Below are 22,758 nucleotides of genomic sequence, written 5' to 3'. Positions count from 1 at the left end.
CTGGAGGGGTGGTGGGTGTGTAAACAGGTGCCTTATCTACCTTTCCCACAATGACCACGTGGTACTTTCACAGCAGACACAAAGTCTGGCAGACTCACAAATGTGTGAACAGGAGGGCATAAGACAAGGGGAGGGACACCCAGTGGGGAGGTAAATGGGATGGAGAGGTGGTTGGCGGAATCATGCTGGGCAAACCAAAACTTTCTCGGACCTTCTGGTCCGCAGGCATGGGCCTAAACCGCAGGGACGGAACATCACCTAACACAGGCACGTGCATGCTGCAGCTCTTACAAGACCCCCTAAAATGGGAGGATATTGCTGCCCCATGTATGTCTGGGCCCAAGAGGGGAGATACAAGCAAGACAAACTGTTTCCTTTTACAAAATTAATAAGGCCTGACATAATGAAGCCTAATAATCTGGGAACTTATTCTCAGTTAAGACTTTAATACAAAATGTATTTAAGAGAAATTAGGAGTGCCTTAATTTATATAAAGGTCTGTGAATATTTTTGAAGAGAAATAGAATGTTATGCTGGGAAATCTTTATTTTTAATTAAAAAGACCAATGTTACTATTTTTAAAGCAAGTTTGTCAACAGTATTTATATAATTTAAACTGAACACTTGGCGGCAGCAAAGGCTGTATTTTAAATGACTGAAGGCTGGTCAGGAATCTTTGTGCCAGGTGCCCAACAGGCACTGGGAGGGCCAGGACTGGCCTCAGGCTGCAGACCTCACTCAGGCCTCAGGCCTCATGCTCACAAGGGGCAAGAGTTTGGCCCTCTCTGGATTGGTGGGCTCTGCTACTGTGTTAGGTCTCTGATCAGTGGCTGTGATGGAAACAGCCTTTCCTGGCACCCAACAGATCCAAAAGAATTACTACTACTACACCATCAAATATCTCTCTATTCTTTTTTGTATGAAAAGGCTTCATTGTTTTTGTTTCACTATCTTCTTCCCCCCACAGATTTCAGTTCAGAGAAAATACAACTTCTTGCTGTTGAAACACAATATTGAAAGACAGTCTGTCAACAAAATTAGTATAGTAATAATTTAAGGAATGCTAAGAATGTTTTCAATAAAACTATCTCTGCCTCTAGTCTCACTCAACATTATAGTTGCTAAAAAACCAAACAAACAAAAAACCAAACAAAAAAACACAACTCTATCATAATCTGCCCACACAGCAGTACAAGTGAAGAAAATAACAAAAACTCATAAAACCAGCTTAGAGAATCTCTCTCTGGTTTTTAAATATGTACCCCCTGACAGGCAACACCATCATTCAAATTCCAGCCTTGGCCTAGTCAAAAGGTCCGCCTGGAACCTTTCCGAAAGCTCCCACCAGTATGGCTGGGATGCTGGAGTGGTAGAATTTTACGATGTAAGCAATGAACACTTGGGCCATAATTCACATAAGACTTCTCAAGCAACTGTATCATATACTACTTGGCCTCTAACTTTCCCCCACCCCAAGTCCAAATTCCTTGCTCACTAAAAATGGGATTTCAAATATGGAAAAACTATTAACACCAGGTAAATCTGGGTAAAGAGTAAAGTTCTTTGTCCTATTCTTGCAATTTTTCTCTAAGTTTTAAGTTACTTTCAAATAAAAACTTAAAAAAAAAAGAAGTATTTTTCTGCAGTACTAGTCTGAACAGCTGGCTCATGCCTGCATCCAGGGTGGCTCACATGGGCCCAGGCAAACCAGGCATTCCACAAATGTCTTCTAATCTCAACTATATTTGGAAGAGTAACATGATCCCATAGTTTATTTGGATTTTCGACACTGACAAATTTTTAAAAAATATTATGTTCTTTTGTAACTGGAGATTATGACAACGAAATGATTGTGATTAAAAAACAAAACAAAACAATATGGTATCACTACTTACTCTATGAATTATACCAGCTGAATGTAGATGTTTAATACCACAGAGCATCTGGTAAAGAAGGTAGGACATTCTTTCATGGTCCAACTCCATATGAATAACCTGACATAAGTTAGCATCCATTAATTCCATAACCAAATACCTGGGGAAATAAATGATCAGCCATGTACACATGAAAATTATCCAAAATTCCTTTATGGTTATTAAACTAGAATTTTTATGAAATAGTAATAACTTACCACCTAGTCACTGCACTGGCTAAAGTAAAAAGATAACTTGTTTTCCCTAAACATTTAAAGGTATCTTGAAAAGAAGCAAATGTATAATGAAAGTTTGTAAAAGTTTTCAAAAAATGAAAACAACTAACAACAAAATGCCTTTCAAGTTAAATACAAAACAATTTTTATATCATAGTAAATAGAATCTCAAACATTCAAATTCTCCTCTATTTAAACATTTTTGCTATTGGATCATTCTTACCAATATAGAAACCATGCTGTTATTGCTCTCAGCTTAAGAAAACTTTGACCTTACTTCCCCCACCAGCTACCATCCTATATTTTTGCTCCCTATGCAAGCAAAACTCCCCAAAGAGGTGTCTATACTTATCATCTCCAATTTTTTCTCCCATTTTTCCTTAATCCCACTTTAATCAGGCTTTTGCCCCCACCACTTTGCTGAAACTGTCCTCAAGGCTCCATGTCAGCCTTCCGTGTTGCTAAATCCAGTGGCCAGTCCTACAATCCTGGCTGACTGTGCCCTTTTCCTATCCCCAGCTTCTTACTGTTGAAGTGCCAGCACTCGGTCCTTGGTCTTCTTTTCTCTAACTGTACTTACAATCTTGGTGATCTCTGGTCTCTGGTCTCAAGACTTTAAATACCATCTATAGACTGACAACTACCAAATTAATACCTTCAACCCAGATCCCCCTGCTGAACTCCAGGCTCATTTATCTAACTGCCTATTTCACAGCTCCACTTGGGTGTCCAACAGACATCTTGAACTAAAACTGAGTTCCTGATTCTACCCTACCTCGCAATCTGTTCTGACTGTAGCCTTCCACATCTCAGTTGAGAGCACTTTTATCCTTCTGGTGTTCAGGCCAAAACTCCAAGTGTTGCTCTCAGCTCCTCTTTCTCTCATACCACACATTCTCTCTAGGAGCAAACACTGGGGTTCTACCTTCAAAACAGTGTCAGCATCCTATCTCTTGCCTTTACCATCACTATCACCCCTCTGGTCTAAATGCAGCCATCATAATCTCACCTGAATTGCTGCAATAGCCTCCTGACTGGTGTTCTGTGTCCTACTCCTAACAGTGGGTTCTCGACCCAGAAACCAAAGTTATTCTTTTAAAACATAAGTCAGATAAGCTTACTCTTCCTGTTGAAAGTCTTACTGACTTGTAAAGGAAAATCCTTACAATGGCCTAGAGGCCCAGCAGTGTCTGGCCCTGTCACTTCTTTGAACCCACCTCTTCAACTTTCCTCTGCTTCCTCTGATCCAGCCACACTGGCTCTTGCTGTTCTTATAACACAACAGGCACACTCCCTCTTCTGCTCCTTTACACTGCCTGTTCCTTCTATCTTGATACTACCTTCCCCCAAATATCTGTAGGAGTAACCTCCTCACTTCCTTGAAGGCTTTCTTCACATGTCACCAATCCAGTGAGGTCCTTCCCTAACTACTCTACCTAAAGTTGCAACCTGACTCCTAACGCCCAGCACTTCTGAACCCCCTTACCCAGCTCCATTTCTTCTACAACATTTGCCACACATCCTAATGAATGAAATCATTTCCTTATTTGTTATGTTGACTGTCTATCTTCCCTGGCTTTCCTGCAAGCTCTAGGAAGAAATATTACCACCTGCAATTCTTAAAAAATGAAAGGGATTTTTGCTGTTTTGGTCACTAAAGTATGCCAAGTTCAAGAGACTTTCTAGCACACAGTTGGCAATCAAATATTTGTTTGTTTGTTTTTTTGGCCTCACCATGTGGCTTGCGGGCTGAAAGCATGGCGTCCTAACCACCACACTGCCAGGGAATTCCTGGCAATCAAATATTTGTTGAATGAATGAATGAATACATGAATAAATTTAGGATAAAGTTGTGTATTATATCTCAATAATAAATTAATATCTCATTTCATCATTACTAAGATAATTCTATTTCACATTTTGGAAGTTTAATGACTTACCCATTTCAAATAATAATTATAAACACCTAAACCCTACAATCTTGGGGACTAGAGAAAAACATGTTATATTTTATATTTCAGTAAAGGAAATCAGCAGCATTAATGGCACTGTCTGCTCTGAAGAATTATTTTCAGTCATCCTTTATCTGCTGTAGAAATGATAACCATCTAGGCACAAATAGTTGAATATTATTATTCATTTTCCTTAATATTTCTCTTCCACAGAGAAAAGTGGCTAGGATACCATTTAAAAATGTGTTCTCACCTATATTTCCTAAGTAAAAAAGCAGTTACTTTCTAAATTTTCACTCTTTGATGAGCAGTGTATTACTGAATAAAAATTATACTTACACATCTTGAAATTCTTCTAGAGTTTTCTGTGGTGTAAACACATTTAACAAACTAATTATCTGAAAAGAGAAAATTATATCTCAGCATGTCAAATGACTCTACTTGATTATAAAAATTAAGTTTAACATTAAAGTGTGTTAAAACTAGAAAAAAAATCATAGCAGAGCTTTGTATTTATTGTTATTGTTTTTACCAAAACATTCTATTACACAGCATTTGAAAAAAGCTAAATGATTAGGATTCTCAACTTGGAAATAATATGCACTTTTAATCAAATCACTTTTATGTGTCCCCAGTAACTTATTACTATAGAATTTTAACACATAATGTCTTTCTAGCTCTGAACATAAAAAAGTAGCAATTACAAGTAGAAAAACACTAAATAAAGCAATATGTTAACTCTGAAAACTTAAACACAATATCCAAATTTCTAAAAAGTTTTGGAATGTAAAGGCTAAGCTTATATTTTTGGTATGATAAAGATGAAATGCCTCATAGCATTACCTATTAACATTACCTTTACGTAAGGAGGATTCAAGAACTGACCCCACCACAGACCTTGGTCCTGGCACCCCAATGGTTAAACAATGAATTCTGCTGCTTGAGCATCAAACACACGTCCTCAATCATTTCAAATGACTGAGGGAAAGATGAATTATTCAGTATATAGGATTGGAGTGGTTGGCTAGCCAAGGGGGAAAAAAACTAGATTCATACTTCAATCTTTACACCAAGATAAACTCAAAATGGAACAACAATTTAAATCTAAAACATGAAACATTAAAATATGAATAAACATTTATACAATTCGGGTGTAGAAAAGCCTTTTCTAAGCATGACAGGAAACCTAGGAGATTTGATTATGTTAAACACAACAACAAAAATCAGTATGACAAAAACAACCTAAATTAGGTCAGATGGAAAAGTGAGGGTTGACAGCTTTAATACACAAAGATCTTCTATAGATGCATAAGAAAGAAACCAACAGTCCTAGAGAAAAATGGACAAAGGCCATGAAAAACAAACTCTCAAGAAATAAAAATAAATGGCTAATAGAGATATGGAAAGAAAATCAACCTCACAAATAAAAATAAGGTATCATTTGTCATCTCTCAGTTTGGTAAGGTAAAACAAATCAACAGTATGTAGCTCTGGGGTATTTTGAAATAAAAGACATACTCAGATACTCAATAAAAGTGTAAAATTGACAGTCTTCCTTGAGGTTAATTTGTCAGTATATATTATTAAAACCAAAAGTATGCATAGTCTTTGACCCAGCAATCTTGGCTAAGGAATTCACCTGGACAAGTGTGCAAAGATGCAATGTATAAGGATGTTCACTGCAGCACTGCTTATAATAGCAAAAAACTGGAAACAATCTAAATATCTGATAATTGGTGATTGGTTAAATGAATTACTGTGCATCTGTACTATGTAGCCATTTAAAAAATGGTTTATATCTATGTTCATTAATGTATATGAGATCTAGCAACATTCCACTAGGGAAAAAGCAGGATGTGTAATAACATAACTGAGCTTATTTATGTATGTGTGTATATATATGCATAAGAATGCTCACCAAAATGTTAATAATAGTGGGTGGTGGGATTCAAGGATTTTTCTTTCTTGTTTATACTGTTTGAATTAAAAATAATAATAAACATATTTTTTTGTAACCTGAAAAAAAAACTTTTTTACTTTTTGTTTTAAACCTGTAAAATAAAGCATGCATTGGAGAATTTAAAAACAAACTCAAACCACAGACTCAAAAGATTGAACCTATCTTAGTTTTGTGTTTAATGTCCCTACACCAGAAAAATCCAGCATAAATGTTACAACAAAAGGAGCCATATAGAGTTGAGTGTACTTTTAAATACTTATCCCCCCCACCCCGTAACAAAAAGAGGTCACATGGGAGGGGATCTCCAAAGCCCCTGCCAGACTTAACATTTTATAATTTTATAACATGGCAAGGTTATCAAAATCATGTTCAAAATAATGCTCAGGCATCAGTAGTAGAACATAAAATGGGCCTGAGTACCTCATTTTCTAGAGATATACTGTTTTTCCTTAAAATTTACAATGCTTTGATTTCTGTAGAGATGCCAAGTACAACTATCTTGAATATAACATCATCTAATAACATTTATTTAAATAAATGTGAATATGTAAAAGCTACTTATAGAACAATGTTTTTCTAAAAAGTATTTGGATATTTCTCAATTTGCTAGGTCAATACTGTTGCCATTTTATACACAGGGAAACAGTGAAAACCAAATGGTTACAAGGTTAATTGACATTCCCATCTGTGTTGAGTGACCTAAATTCCTATGGACAATGATGCCTCTTGCTGACTTCAGTATCTCCAATGTTGACTGAAAATTCTGTCAATAAAATATAACCATTTAAATAGTATTTTTATCACTAGTTTACCCTAGGTCTAAACTCATTGTATCTCCAAAGACCCAGATGATTATGGCAGCATTAACAACATTAAAGTATTAGAGGAAATATAGACATAACTTACATTTTTATGATTGACACATTTTAAGAGGACAAGTTCACGATAAGCTCTCTTTGCATGAGTCTGATTCTGAAAAGGACGGCTTAGTTTCTTGACTGCAACATTTATCCCAAGAACTGTATCAAAAGCAGCACTATAATTGAGAAATATAGGCAACCCATTAGGATGATTTTGGAATATACAGCAATGCAGAATGTACATTCAATGTATTATCTTTTTAAATGAATAACAAATAAGGAAAAATCTGCTTGCTTCCACTCTGGTACTTCTGCACATTAAGAGCAAGGTGAGTTGGCTAAGAGTGCAGGACGAACGGACTCTTCTGCAGAGGCGCCACCATGGCAGCTGAAGCTAGGATGGGATTCAGCAATCCTTTGCACATGGACGTCTCATTATATTAGTTGAGATTATTATGTTCAGAACCAAGTAATTTAATACAGAGCATGTAAGACTGCTCAGGAAACAAAATCTTCAGTTTAAATATGCCAATAAGTTGAAAAAAAGTCACTGGTATCACAGAATGAAATATAAGTATATTTTGGAGTATCACAGTGGAGAAAATGGTTTGAACTCATGAGATGGATATAATAAATCTAGATTTTGATTGATTGTGTTTTTCCCAGATGTAAGAATCTAAAAGGAAAACAGAAACCAAAATCTCAGTTCATGGTAAATCCCCAAGATACAAAATCCCTAACATAAGCAATTGCTATACATAAAATTCTGCTAGAAATACCTCCTCATACTACTATGGTTAAGAAATAAAATCCTCTAGGTCTGTGTTTCCAGAATCTCAAGTTCCCAGCTGAAATTTATGATTGATTTTCCTCCAGAAAATAGACAGGAAAAATTGAGTACCTTCTGTACTAGTTTCAAGCTAGCACTAACAGTATGATTGCTGTCACTGTTACCTTTTGGCTCGTCATCAGGGGTTAAAAGCTGCTAAAGACCATCTGAGAACCTAAGCACCATTTAAAATACTGCTTCTATTTATTTATTCTATTCAGTTTATAACACTGTTTACACTTATTCACTTCTATTAATTTTTTTTTGCCAAAAAACCCAAACTTAATTCAATTTTAACTTTTTAAAATTGAAGGCTGTCTGCTGTAGCATTTGGTTAAGAATTATTAGAAGCTTCATGTTACTTTGGAATTACTTTTTCTTTAATTCACATTATGTGTTCATGTATACACAAATGTAAAATCACATGCCCAGGGACTTCCCTGGTGGTCCAGTGGTAAAGAATCCACCTTCCAATTCAGGGTACTTGGGTTCAATCCCTGGTTGGGGAACTAAGATCCCACATGCTGTGGGGCAACTAAGCCCGTGTGCCACAACTACTGAGCTCACATGCCGCAAACTGCAGAGTCCACGTGCTCTGGAGCCTATGGGCCACAAGTAGAGAGAAGCCCGCATGCCACAAGGAAAGATCCCACACGCCTCAATGAAGACCCTGAGTGCCACAACTAGGGCCTGACGCAGCCAAAAAATAATAAAGAAAATTAATTAATTAATTAAAATCACATGCCCATATGCAAATGTAATAGTCATATGGATTATAAAATGTCAAAAATAAATCTATTTGTGAAACAAATCATTAATTAATACATGCACATGTGATTTGTACTTATATATATATATTTCTCGGTCTTGAGAATTTACAAACAGACACACCTTTTTTGGTCTCAAAAGTTTTTGTCCAATGAGCCAAATGGACCAATTCTGAATATCTGAACGGACTCATGCTTCCCCATTCCTAGTTCCAACTCCAGGAGGAGCTACCTTCAGTTATTCCTGGCTTTACTTCTTTTAGTAATATCTCAACTCCAAAGAATATACTTTTATCACTATTTCCTCATTTATCAACTTCAGAAATTAGCTATTTACTCCCCATTATGAACACTGAGGATTTAGTCACTTCGTTGAAACCCCCAACTCCTCCTAGTTTTTTGTTCTCATGTTATTATTATTATTATTTGTTTTTGTTGGTACGCGGGCCTATCACTGTTGTGGCCTTTCCCGTTGCGGAGCACAGGCTCCGGACACGCACGCTCAGCGGCCATGGCTCACAGGCCCAGCCGCTCCACGGCATGTGGGATCTTTCTGGACCAGGGCATGAACCCGTGTCCCCTGCATCGGCAGGCAGACTCTCAACCACTGCGCCACTAGGGAAGACCTCTCATGTTATTTTTAACTTTTCCCTTGGTCACCCTTGTAACTTTAAATAACATGCCTAAACTTGCTGCATCAACATTCAAAGGAACCTCTTGCTCCCCACTATGTAAAATGAGAATATTACACTTCATCTCCTTTTTCCTCCAGCTCTCTAATCTCTTCTCCTCCAATTTCTGTCTTAAATGGTCAAGTTTAATAACACATCTTTCAATCCCTATAATTAAATCTTCTGTGTTTCTTCCTTAGGATGTGTCTAAAAGTTGAAAATCGACTTACAGAGTGTAGGTATGTATGTGCACACATGTAAACATTACTAATTTCAGAGCGAGGATTACATTTCATTTCTAAAGATCACATGACCCTTGCCACTCATAAGAGAATGTGATTGTTTCCAGCATTAAGGTTAAATGGATTCTCTTCTAACATTCCGTAAGTTCTCAAACATCATGCTGCTTTAAATTTGTTTTATTCTTAGATCATGATTTTTTCTAACTTTTCTACCACAAGTTTCTAATAAACTTTTTTTTTCTTATTAAGAGAAGACAAATATACCTCTTTAGAGCTGTCACTAGTACTTCTTACCTCCTTACTCACATTATCTATTGTTTGGAATATATTCCATTTTTCGGAAAGACATTTTTCTTGGGGTTTCAAGGCCTGATGTGTACCTATCGCCCTGGGATTTCTTTTCTCTGGCTTCCACTGTTTCTGGTGTTACACGTTCTTGTATTCTTTCTTGTTGGAGTACACTCTCAAGGAATTTCCTCAGAAAAAAAGGGCATGGAAGATAAATTATCTTACTCTTCCTTTATCCTTGATTGATAGTTTGTCTTCTAAGCTCGAAATCAATTTTCTCTCAGAGCTCCAATGATTTCCAGAGTTGAGTGTTGTTGGTGAGAAGGCGTATGCCTGTCTGGTATTCATTCTTTTGCTTCCTTTTTTGTTCCTCGTCTTAATGATTTATTACAAAGAACCATGTTTTGTCAACAACCCCAAAGCACTCCCCCCCACTAATCACTATCCTTCCTGCCCCCCAAAGGCGATAACTACTGCTGACTTTATTTTTATACTATAATTAAAAAAATATATTTATTTGGCTGTGCTGGGTCTTAGCTGCTGCACGCAGGATCTTCAATCTTCATTGCGGCATGCAGGATCTTTTAGTTGTGGCATGTGGGATCTAGTTCCCTGACCAGGGATCGAACCTGGGCCCCCTCCATTGGGAGCATGGAGTCTTAGCCACTGGACTACCAGGGAAGTCCCCTACTTCTGACTTTTATGATAATCACTTCCTTGCTTTTACCAGCTAAACATGTATCTTCAAGCCCCTGCATCATTTATTTTTGCCTGGTTTTTGAAACTGTCTATGCCTGACTCCTTTCACTCAACATTATATTTGTGAGGTACATCCGTTGTTGTGTGAAGCTATAACTCATTCTGTGTCATCGCTATAATATTCCTTTGTTATGATTATATGACATAATGTTGATAGATACATTGGTTGTTTTCAGTTTGCAAGCAAAAACCATGGTCATAAACATTCTTGTACATGGTTCTGGGCATGCATTTCTGACGAGTAGATAGCTAAAAGTGGTATTACATATAGTTTATTTTAGTAGATAATGCCAAACTCTTTTCTGAAGTGGTTTGTTCTATCAATTTCTAGGCATTTGATTTTTTTGTAGTATATTGACCCTGTGTCCTGCAAGAGGGCCAAGTTTAACAAAAGGGAGATCACAACGGAAGGGGTGGGGGGGCACTAATCCAATCACGAGAACCCTTTAGAAGCAGAGTTTGTTTGGCTGGTGGGAAGAGGGGAAAGTCAGAAAGATCTGAATCCTGAGAAGGACTAGACATGTTGTTGCCTTTAAGATGGAAGGGGGGTCACGTGAGAAGGAATGCGGGAGCCTCTAGGAGCAGAGTGGCCCCTGGCTGATAGAGAGCAAGGGAATGGAATGGAGACCTCTGACCTACAGCTGCAAGGAACTGGGTTCTGCCAAGAACCTGAATGCACTTGAAAGCAAATTCTTCCCCAGAGCCTCCAGATAAGAGCCCAGTCCAGTGACACCTTGATTTCAGCCTTGTGAAATGCCAAGCAGAGAACCCAGGGAAGCCCACCCAGATTTCTGGCCTACAGAACTATGAAATTATAAATGGTTGTTGTTCTGCTTTAAACCACTAAGTTTATGGTAATTTGTTACGCGGCAATAGAAAACAAATACATCCTCTCTTCCATATTTTTCTACCCTTTTGTCTCCCCAGGCTTCATTCTGGATACTTTTTTCCTCACCTATCTTTCAGATCACAATTCTCTCTTCAGTTATATCTAATATGCTTTTAAACCCACCCATTAACTTCATAATTCAATTACTATGTCTTATAGTTCTATAATTTCTATTTAGTTGTTTTAAGTTTTCATTTTCCACCAAAACTTTTTCATACTGTCTTTTATCATCCGGAACATAACATCATAACTCTTTGGAAGTCTGGATCCAATAATGCCAATAACCCCTGTGGATCTGTTTCTTTTCTCTGTTGTTTGTGCTGGATTTTGTGAATGTTGTCCAATCTCCTTGTGTGACTAGTTATTTCTGATTACGTCTTGCACCTTGAACTTGCAAAACTGTTTGCTATCTAGAAATAATTTGATATCCAGTATGATCTATCTTCCTCCAGGTAGAATTTACATTTATTTCTGCTGGGTACCTGGGGGTACTAGCAATTTGGGCTCACCTCACTTTGGGTTCAGCAAATGAGATGATGTGAAGTTAAGTGGCAGTTCCTGCAAGGGCTGGTTTCTTTTTGGTTCATCCTTACTTCTAGGATGCAGCCCTTTATTGGACCCAGTTAAAGCAAAGGAAGTTCACTAAGCCCCTTTAGAGGGCCCTGGACTCCAATCCCTGTCTCCTATAGCCCCACAAAGCAGTCCAAAGGACTCTAAGTCTCCCAGCTGCCCACTCCAGAATTTTCAAATGCCCTCAAGGGAAAGAACACCCCAAATCCTGGGCTCCTCTTACTAGGCTTCTCCTTCCCCAGATACTGGCCTAATAATTCTTCATTTACTTGCTCTCTAGGGGCAAATGCTGAGCATGGGGGTAGGGGTGGGAATGTTAGGAGCCAACTAGCAAAACTGTTTCATAGACACACTTTTAATTAACATCCCTACTTCTAGCCACCCGTTTCATCTTCGTTTTTTGTATCTGGCATCTGTATACTCACCACCTCTTTGGAGTTCTACTATAGATAGGTTCTCTTCTTTGTGGCAAATGTCTTACCTACTTATTCTCACTTCCTCTGCAGAAACTTGTTAAATGCTCTCATATCCACTGATTACTGCTCTCCTGTCTCTTTGTTTAGGTGTCTGACCTTAAATTAGAAGTTCCAAACTATACATTTTAGAGGTGTAACTATAAAGACACAATGATTTGCCCAAGGTCACTAAGAACTACTGCTATGAGGATCTGAGCTGGACTTAGAACTCAGTTCTCCTGAATCATAGCCTTCCTATGCCTTATAGCATATATCTTCTTTATCACAAAAATTTTGTTGTGGACATTATGTTTATTTATATATACTAACAGAAAACAAAACAGTATAAGAACAGGCCAACATTCATCCTTGTACAGAACTAGAGGAAGCAAAAAGGAATAAGAGCTATACCAACCATTTCATGTTAAGGTTGTAACTGTCACTTCTAAGCATTGTCAGATCTAATATTACACTTTATTTTAAACACTTCATAAAAGATGCTCAACATTGTTGATTATTAGAGAAATGCAAATCAAACCTACAATGAGGTACCACCTCATACCAGTCAGAATGGCCACCATTAAAAAGTCTACAAGGGACTTCCCTGGTGGCACAGTGGTTAGGAATCTGCCTGCCAATGCAGGGGACACGAGTTCGAGCCCTGGTCTGGGAAGATCCCACATGCCGCGGAGCAACTAAGCCCATGCGCCACAACTACTAAGCCTGCGCTCTAGAGCCCGCAAACCCCAACTACTGAGCCCACCCGCCTACAGCCCACGTTCCACAACAACAGAAGCCACCACAATGAGAAGCCCACACACCACAATGAAGAGCAGCCCCTGCTCACTGCAACTAGAGAAAGCCCGCACGCAGCAATGAAGACCCAACGCAGCCATAAATAAATAAATAAATTTATATATATATAAAAAGTCTACAAATAACAAATGCTGGAGAGGGTGTGGAGAAAGGGAACCCTCCTACACTGTTGGTGGGAATGTAAGCTGGTGCAGCCACTATGGAGAACAGTATGGAGGTTCCTCAAAAAACTAAAAATAGAGCTACCATATGATCCAGCAATCCCACTCCTGGGTATATATAAAGACAAAACTATAATTCAAAAAGATACATGCACCCCTATATTTATAGCAGCACTATTCACAATAGCCAATACATGGAAACAAAGTAAATGTCCATCTACAGATGAAAGGAAAAGAAGATGTGGGACATATATACAATGGAATACTACTCAGCCATAAAAAAGAATGAAATAATGTCATCTGCAGCAACATGGATGGAACGAGATTATCATACTAAGTAAAGTAAGTCAAAAAGAGAAAGACAAATACCATATGATATCACTTATATGTGGAATCTAAAATATGACACAAATGAACCTTTATGAAACAGAAACAGACTCACAGACATAGAGAACAGACTTGCGGTTGCCAAGGGGGAGAGAGGTGGGAGAGGGATGGATTGGGAATTTGGGGTTAGCAGATGCAAACTATTATATGTTAGAATGGATAAATGACAAGGTCCTACTGTATAGCACAGGGAACTATATTCAATATTCTACGATAAACCATAATGGAAAAGAATATTTTAAAAAAAGAATGCATATATACATGTAACTGAACCATTTTGCTGTACAGCAAAAATTAACAACATTGTAAATCAACTATATTTCAATTAAAAATTTTTTTAATAAAAGCAGAAAAAAAAGTTAAGCACTTCGTAGAACTGTTTCATAAAACAAATAGTCCTTACTACTTTGGTTAAACAGCTTGACATTTTAGAAGGAGAGAGAAAAAGTGAAAATATATATATGAAAGAAATGTACACACATTTTCCCCATAGAGCTTTAAAACCTTGAAATACTTAATTCTACTAATAACTTAATTTTATAAATACTTCAAATGATAAACATTTTAAAACTTACTTCCTAATTATTTTACTAACAGTTTTAATGAACAACAAAAACATAGAAACAAATAAATCAGACAACTGTAAAAACAATTCAAAATTAGGAGTCAGAATATTTTATTTGGACCCCAGCTCCTCCTTTTAATCCTGTATCAATACCTGCACTTTGGTTTACCTGCACACCTGTCCCTATATCTTTATCAAGCTCTAGTTTAAATAGATGATTAACAAGTTTTGTAAACCACGCATTATTGCTACTATGATATTTTACTTCTCAAAAATGTAAAAACAAATGTATATTAGTTTCCTATTGTTGCTATAACAAATTAGCACAGATTTACTGATTTAAGACACAAATTTATCATCTTACAGTTCTGGAGTGTGTGTGTGTGCACACGTACGCACGTGTGCATCAATTAAACCAATCACACACTCCTTGGTTCGATCAGAGAGAAGGCTCTATTCCAAGCATGAGGTGAGATTATCTGAAGTTCCACAGATAAGTCTCAAAAGATCAGGGATAGTGTCAGGACAGGGACAGAAGAGCAGGGTTTCAGAGGAGACTCCAACCAGGAAATGCAGTGGGGACAAAAGTGATGGGCGTGGGAAAGAACCTGTCATATTTGCAGAGAAGGGACCATTGGAGATAATAAGTTATCTAAAAGTTAGGGCTTGATGGTGGGTATACTCAAGCCCTTCCATCACTGATGAGGAAGAAAGGAGTCTAACTGGCACCATTCATAGTTTCTTGCTCTATCTACACAGCAGAACAAGGTAAAAGATCCTCTCCTTGAACCGTGTATAAAAAGAACACCTTTCTTTTAAGGACCTTAAAGCATAATGCCAATATCCAAGACTCTGTGCAAAACAGAGCCAGGAAAAAATCCTCTGAAGACATGTGGGGGAAGTATCACAGGAAACATTTCTCTCTTGTCAGTCTGGGACTACCATTGCCTGCACCACCACTGCTGCAGTTCAATGGTACCACGAAGTCTCAAGCCTAGAAGGAAGGTGAGGAGTAGTCACCCACCTTCCCGGCTGAGAGGAAGCCAACACAGGCTCTGGTAGAAAGTAACAGTAAAGTAATAATGGAAACCAGGTCTCCAACCATCTAGGCCCAGCTCTCGTGACGGCACCTCCTCTAAAAGCCAAAAGAAAACATCCCAGAAGTCTAAGAATAATTTTCATAATTGCACAAACATTTCTAAAAGAAAGTATCAATAATCTGAATCAAGTTAACTAACCTCTTTTCCATGCATCAGTAAAGTTAACCCAACTAAAATGTTTTGATCTGGTAATGAATAACTGGCTTGGGTTACAAAGTTAAGTGAATAATTACATCAAAGATCACAAAATAAACTCTTAGCTGTGCAAAAGGCTCATTAAGAGCTATTTTAATCAGTTCAAAGACTTCTTTCTTGAGCAGAAAAGGGTGAAACCCAGTTTTTGATCCTTCCTTAAAATCAAAATTCAGGCTATGGAAATGGGGATTTGCAAGATGTGAAATTTAGGATGGTGTTAAAATTTTAGCCTCTACATGTATGTGAAGAGAAAGTTGCTCATACAAATGTTAATAAAATTGTCATAAAATTATTTAAATGAAAATACTAAGAGTTAAGTGAAAGTACAGTTAAGACTATATCAATATATAACGTAAGTTACAAGAAAATGACAACATATTTTAATGCATAATATAACGTGAAAATATTTCATATAATACTATAGTATCAGGGGTTAAATATCCATTAAAAATGACAAATATCCTTAAGTTAAGGCACCTTTCAGTTTACATTTTTTTTCAAAAAAATTTTTATTAAGGGGGGATTCACATAAACATAAAATGAACCATTTTAAAGTGAACAATTCAGTAGCATTTAGCACATTCACAGTGTTGTGCAATCACCACCTTTAAGTAACCCCAAAAGATTTTCATCACCCCAAAAGGAAACTCCATACCCATTATGAAGTTGCTCCCCATTTCTCTCTCCCCCTTGCCCTTGTTACCACCAATCTGCATCTTTCTCTATGGATTTACCTACTTTGGATATTTCACATAAATGGACTCATATAATAATACTACCTTTTATGTTCGGCTTCTTTCACTTAGCATGTTTCTGAGGATCATCTATGTTTTAGCATATATCAGTGTTTCATTTTTTTTATGAATAATATTCCATGTATGTATATAACACAGCTTGTGTATCCATTCATTTATTGATAGACATTTGGGCTGTTTCCACCTTTTGGCTATTGAGAATAGTGCTGCTATGAACATTTGTATACAAGTCTTTTTTGAACATCTGTTTTTAATTATTTTGGGAATATATCTAGGGATATTTACTGGGTCATGTAATAATTCTATGTTTAACTCGTTGAGGAACCGTCAAACTGTTTTCCACAAGTGGCTGCACCATTTTACATTCTCGCTGGCAATGTATGAGGGTTGTAATTTCTTCACATCCCTGCCAACCTTTGTTATTTTCCATTTTGTTGATTATGACCACCTAGTGGGTATGAAGTAGTACCTCACTGTGGTTTTGATTTGCATTTCCCAAATGGCTAACAATGAGCATCTTTTCATGTGTTTATTGGCCATAAATCTTCTTTGGGGAAATGTCTATTCAAGTCCTTTGCCTGTTTTTTTTTTTTTTTAATTGGGTTGTTTGATGAGAACCTACTGTATAGCACAGGGAACTCTACTCAGTGCTCTGTGGTGACCTAAATGAGAAGGAAATCCAAAAAGGAGGGGATATATGTATACGTATAGCTGATTCACTTTGTTACACAGCAGAAACTAACACAACATTGTAAAGCAACTATACTCCAATTAAAAAAAAAAAGATGCTTTTACCTAAAAATAAATAAATTGGGTTGTTTGTTTGCTGTTGAGTTGTAGGAGTTCTTTATATTCTGAATATTAGACTCTTACCAGATACACGATTTGCAAATATTTTCCCATTTGTGGGTTGTTTTTTCACTCTCTTGACAGTGTTCTTTGATACACAAAAATTTTTAATTTTGATAAAGTCCAATTTCTTCTTTTGTTGCTCATGCTTTTGGTGTAATTTCTAAGAATTCAAAGTCATGACGCTTCCCCCTTTGTTTTCTTCTAAGAGTTTTATGGTTTTAACTCTTAACATTTAGGTCATCGATCAATTTTGAGTTAACCTTTTACATGATGTGAGGTAGGAGTCCAACTTCATTCTTTTGTATGTGGGTATCCAGTTGTCCCAGCACCATTTGTTGAAGAGACTGTTCTTTCCCCACTGAATAATCTTGGCACGCTTTTTGAAAATCAACTGGCCACAGATGTATGGGTTTATTTCTGGACTCTTAGTCTTTAAAATTCTTTAAAAATTCAGAACTTTCCATCTTATAACTCTACCACTGCTTTTACCAGAGGAGGTTTAGCTTATAACTGTTTATTTGGGAACTTTCATTTCAAAACTAGAATTTTTTTTAATGAAAAATATACACCCATAATGAGTAAATTCATTATTAAACATTTCTTTAAAAAACAAAGATGAGAAGTAGTATATGAAAACTGGAAATCAAAACTAATCTCTGAAAAACAGTATTTTTTAAAGTAGCATGTAATTTTATTGTCATTTACACCATGCTGTAATGAAGTCATTAATTTTAACTGCAAAACCCTTGTAAAGCTCTCCATTATACAATTAATTATGAATTTCCAGTCAAGCTCTTAATGTGGTTATTACATTAAATGTCCTTGATATCAGTCTTGCTTAATTCCCTATGTCAAATTACCATCCAGTTTCAAATAAGAGATGGGTTATAAATCAAAAGAATATTTTACTGTCTAGAACTTTTTATTAACATCAAAGCATCCTAATATGAACCATCCATTCACTTTAAAACTTTCCTGGCACACTGGATTTAAGTACCAATATAGCATGTTATCAATTGGAAGTTAAGATCACCACTATTTTAGATGCAAGCCAGGCATTCCTTCCAAACAGCCCCTTCCCCCTCATTAGTTTTTCTGGGAGTCTCTGAACTACCATCTCCTCTCAGCTTCCAGGGCCTCTAACTACCTAAGCCAAAGAAAACAACTAACTTCCCTGATCTCATATCTCTACAACAGAGGATCAATTACTAACCACTGATGCAGATTCTCTAAACTCAACATCTCTAATAAAAATATAAATTCTCCTACCAGACCATCCAAGAGTTCTCTTTTACTTGAATCCCCTTTACCTACAAGCTCTAATCATTGGGTGTTTAGCTTTACCACAGTTCCTTTTAGATGCAAAGACAATCTTGTTTTTACTAACCAAAAAACGAAGAAAAGATTTTGCCAAAAAACTAAGGGATAAAAAGCTTGGGAAGTGCTGATAACTGTAGTCTAGAAAACATGTGAAAAACTTTACCTTTAGCTGGCCAGTGATGTCGCGGCAGCTGACTGTCTTACCAAGCAAGAGACTAAGGTTCAGGGTCAGACCAACGGTTCTGACGTTCTGGGCTGGACACATAGTTGAAGTGAGACACCAAGGAAGAGACGGCCAGCCCAACCCCTCATACGGCATCCCTTCCTGGTTAATCCATGGGGTGATAATGACACTGACTGGCCTCATCCTGCCAATGAAGGGCAAGGCACTGCAATGACGGCGCCTAGAAATGAATAGGAGTGATTGGGAATAAAAGGGGGAGGGGGGAAAGGTGGCCAGGATGAAGAAATGAATAAAACTCCAAATTTCTGTTACAACTCACTGTCATACCTATTACTCTAATATCATAATGACAGGGGGAATGGAAAAGAAAAAAAAGAGAAAAGAAACAAAGGAAAAAGAAAAATTGCTACCTATTTAAATTTATGCAGCATTCTAAGAATTTGAGCTTGTATCCTACAATCTGACTATATGTAACTAAAGCAAGAGGTTGATTCAATTTAGCTTATAAACCTATAGCAAAGAAAAGGGTATTTTTATCATCAGTGTTTCTAAATTCTGACGACTTAGATCTATTAAGTTTTTATTACAACAAAAACTCAATCTACACTACTGAAACAGACCATACTTACCAGACAATTCCTTGGGCTCCAGAGCCAATTGGTTTCAACTGCTGGTAACGTTTTAGGACAGTGAAAGTTGAGTCTGCCACTTGTACACTGTAAAACTGACTATCACATTTACTGTCACTCATGATGTAGTGTCATATAATATTCCAAAGAGCTGGTACAGTCGTCAGATTCCTTGAAAGAGAAACAGAATGAACATGGATTCTTACTGAAATTATACATGCATAGCTCACTTAATAGTGTTTCAAATTCATTGGTATATAAGACAATGTGGCTGTAAGTTGGTAAACTGAGTTAGACCAAGTTCTGAACTTAAGCAACATGCAAAAAATGCAAATACATTTTAATGGTACAAGATTATCATGAAAGGAAGGAATTCTGAGACCCTGCATGACCACATCTTAAGGGATTGGATTAGGAAATAACAACCTTTGGAGAAAAGAATTTGTACATTTTTATTAGCCATGACAAGACTACATCACTATGTGATTCTCATCAGCTTGCTTCCTGTGGGACCAGATTACACCATGCTGTCTCAACCAGATATGGAGGCACTCTGGAGATGCTGCAAAATGAACGTCTACAATTCATTCATGCAGAAAAACAAATGGACCAGTCTTCTGCTGTGTCCACAAATTCAGGTTAAAGTGACGAACTAGGAAGCAAGTCCGATGCCAAAGTGATTGTAAAAGTGGTAAGTTAAAGAACAACTGGGTGTTGGAGGCCTGGTGACACCTGTGTGTGCCGTGGATGCTCGTGAGTGCGCTCCTACCTTGTGAGGTGGTCCCGGAGCTGGCCTACATTCCCTAAACCCTACATCACTAGTGGGCTTCAATACAGACAGCCATAGACAGAGAACTCTGTCATAAGCTACAGACAATAACACGGACACTATGTTATCCACGAGGCATGAATATAAACTGGCAGCCCCAGAGCAGCCTTTCTGTGGTTTAGATAGTAGGCTGAGATTCCTATGCTGCAGGAGCCTGTATGATTTTATACAGAAAACAAAGCAAACAGAAATCGGCAGGCAGCTACCTTTACTCCGTTCCCTGGCTCTTGTCTGATAATGTTTATTCAAAAGTTAGCAAGCTATTTATATTGGTCATTTCTTAAAAATTAAAAAGCCAACAATAAAATCATTTAGGTAAATATTCTACACTGCTTACAAACACAGAATTTAAATTTTATTCTACAGCTTCCCCAAATTCCTGCTTGTTTGTTCTAACACCTAATATTTAATATCTACCCACTGAGTTTTTGGAGTGATGACATGTGTTTCAACACAATGATGTCTAGGACTTCCATTAAACATGGAAATTGATTAACAACAAGACTGAACAAAGAATTTAAATCAAATGAATAGTTTCTCCAACTGACTGTTGCTTCATGTTTTACCATTCTCAGGGCAGTGGCTGAGGCACAGCTGGTAGTACCAGCAGCCATTTGGACCAAGAGCCATTGCACACTGGCTGGGGATTGCGTCTGGGAGGCCAGAGTTGCACTAGATAAACTAACACACTGCTCACAACGACCGACAGGAATTATCAGCCCTGTGTTACACTGGAGTGACCCAAGGCTTAGTGAGCTGGCCAAGCCATGCTGCTGTGAGAAGGGGGCCCTAAGCTCTAGGAGGGGAGGGAAAGGTCTGTCTTGTTCATGGTGGCACGCTGTACTCCCAGGATAGGAGGACAGGGAGGGCCTGGCCCCTGGGACAGAGTGACCATTCAATATACCTCTGCTGATCAGACCCATAACACTGTAGCTAATGATTCCCTCACGATGCTGCTCTATTTTACTGACATCTGAAGGAGCATCTTTTTCTTAATTTCTTTTTCCTTTTTTTTTTTTTTTGGCGGTACGCGTGCCTCTCACTGCCGCGGCCTCGGGCCCAGCCGCGTACGCGGGCCTCTCACTGCCGCGGCCTCCGCGGCATGTGGGATCCTCCCGCACCGGGGCACGAACCGGCGTCCCCTGCATCGGCAGGCGGACTCTCAACCACTGCGCCACCAGGGAAGCCCCTCTTAATTTATTTATAGTTTTTAAGAGGCTGAGACTATTCATCTCAACATTTACCGGGTACCTTTGTACAAGAAAGTGATAAATAATATACAAGACATATATCAAGATCAAACAGGTATTGGTCTTGAAGCAGCACCTACTTCACTATTTGGGGGAGAAGTGTGAGGAATGAGTCTATTATCTACATTGTAATATAAGTTATAAAGAGGTAAGGGCCATAAGTAAAATAGAAACAAAGCTGAAAGGCAAAAGAGGTCCTACCCACAAGCAGGGGTGCAGAAAACAAGAAGAGCTTCATGGAGGAGGTGGCATTTGCCCTGGATAGTTTTGCCAGAGACAGAGTAGAAGCACAGAACTCAAACTGGCTGTGCTCAGACATGGTGAATTGCTCAGCTTGACTAGTGGAGTAAAAATGCAAAGGATCAGAGACAGACTCAGCGAGAAGGCAGGAGCCACTACAACCTGCTATTTCTTGGCCATATTGTAATGCACCAGCAATACTGGTCATTCATAAAGCATTTCTTGAGCACCACTGTGGACCAGGTCCTTTGCCAGAACCTGCCTTCTGCGTTTCAAGCTTACAGAGAGCGTACACTGCGGGTACACTCAGAAGAGATCGGATGCAAGGAGAGCCCTAAACCCAGAAGAATGGAGGTTTAGGGTGAAGGGATAGGAAGTAGCATGTGCAGAGAGCTGGAGGTGCCTTCTAAGCATGACAAATCATTTGAGATTTGATTCTGCTGGGTCATGGGGGGACAAAACTGGAGAGAAAACAAGGCCAGATCACCCCAGGCCCTGGAAACCGCTCAGAGCCATCTGGGCCTGGGCCTGAGGGCTGTAGAGCCATCAAAGCACGAGAGGCATGGGTTCACACTCGCTTTTCAGAGAGGTCATTCGGGAAGCTGAGAAAGGGTTGGATTCGAATGGGTAGGACTCAAAACAGGCAGACCTGACAAAAATGGCAGGATTGTGGCAGGTGGGGAAAAGAAGGAAATGCACGGGTTGGAGGAAGAATGTACGTGACTTGTTGCCCTGCAGGAGATGGGGAGAAACAAAGGTGAAACAGCTGTAGGTAAGCAGGAGATAGCTGAGTCGGAAAGTTCGGCTTTGGACAAGTTAAGTCTGAAGTGACCAAGGGACAGTATGACAGGCCTAGGCTGCTGACCTACTCCAGGATCCACTCCTCCCTTCATTTTAGTAACAGAAGCCACCCTGTTCTAGCTGGACAAATGGCTACCCAACTAGAGATGACATCTGGTCACCTTCCTGGCAGGCAGCTGTGGCCAGATGACCAACCTTTAGCTAATGAGATGTGAGCAGAAGTGATGTATGCTACTCCCAGATCATTTTTTTAAACAGAAAGCTGCTTGCCTTTCAATCTATC

The 22,758-nt window shown here is 38.3% G+C and overlaps 1 protein-coding gene across 3 annotated transcripts in view; it reads right to left on the bottom strand.

Moving 5' to 3' along the window:
• Positions 1 to 22,758, bottom strand: part of MAPK9 (mitogen-activated protein kinase 9) — a 60,141-nt gene that overhangs the window by 21,238 nt on the left and 16,145 nt on the right. For all 3 annotated transcript variants that reach the window (XM_024764981.1, XM_024764973.1, XM_024764989.1), the window contains 4 exons: positions 19,356 to 19,526; positions 6,968 to 7,097; positions 4,441 to 4,499; positions 1,896 to 2,034 (listed from right to left, as the gene is read on the bottom strand). In XM_024764981.1, the coding sequence (XP_024620749.1) occupies positions 1,896 to 2,034; positions 4,441 to 4,499; positions 6,968 to 7,097; positions 19,356 to 19,477 (450 nt within the window). In that variant the 5' untranslated portion in view covers positions 19,478 to 19,526. The remainder of the gene's footprint in view (positions 1 to 1,895; positions 2,035 to 4,440; positions 4,500 to 6,967; positions 7,098 to 19,355; positions 19,527 to 22,758) is intronic.

Source organism: Neophocaena asiaeorientalis, unplaced genomic scaffold (genome assembly GCF_003031525.2).
Source record: "Neophocaena asiaeorientalis asiaeorientalis breed wild unplaced genomic scaffold, Neophocaena_asiaeorientalis_V1.1 scaffold241, whole genome shotgun sequence".
In the NCBI taxonomy this organism is placed as follows: Eukaryota; Metazoa; Chordata; class Mammalia; order Artiodactyla; family Phocoenidae; genus Neophocaena; species Neophocaena asiaeorientalis.
This window is presented reverse-complemented; position numbering and strand designations above follow the sequence as displayed.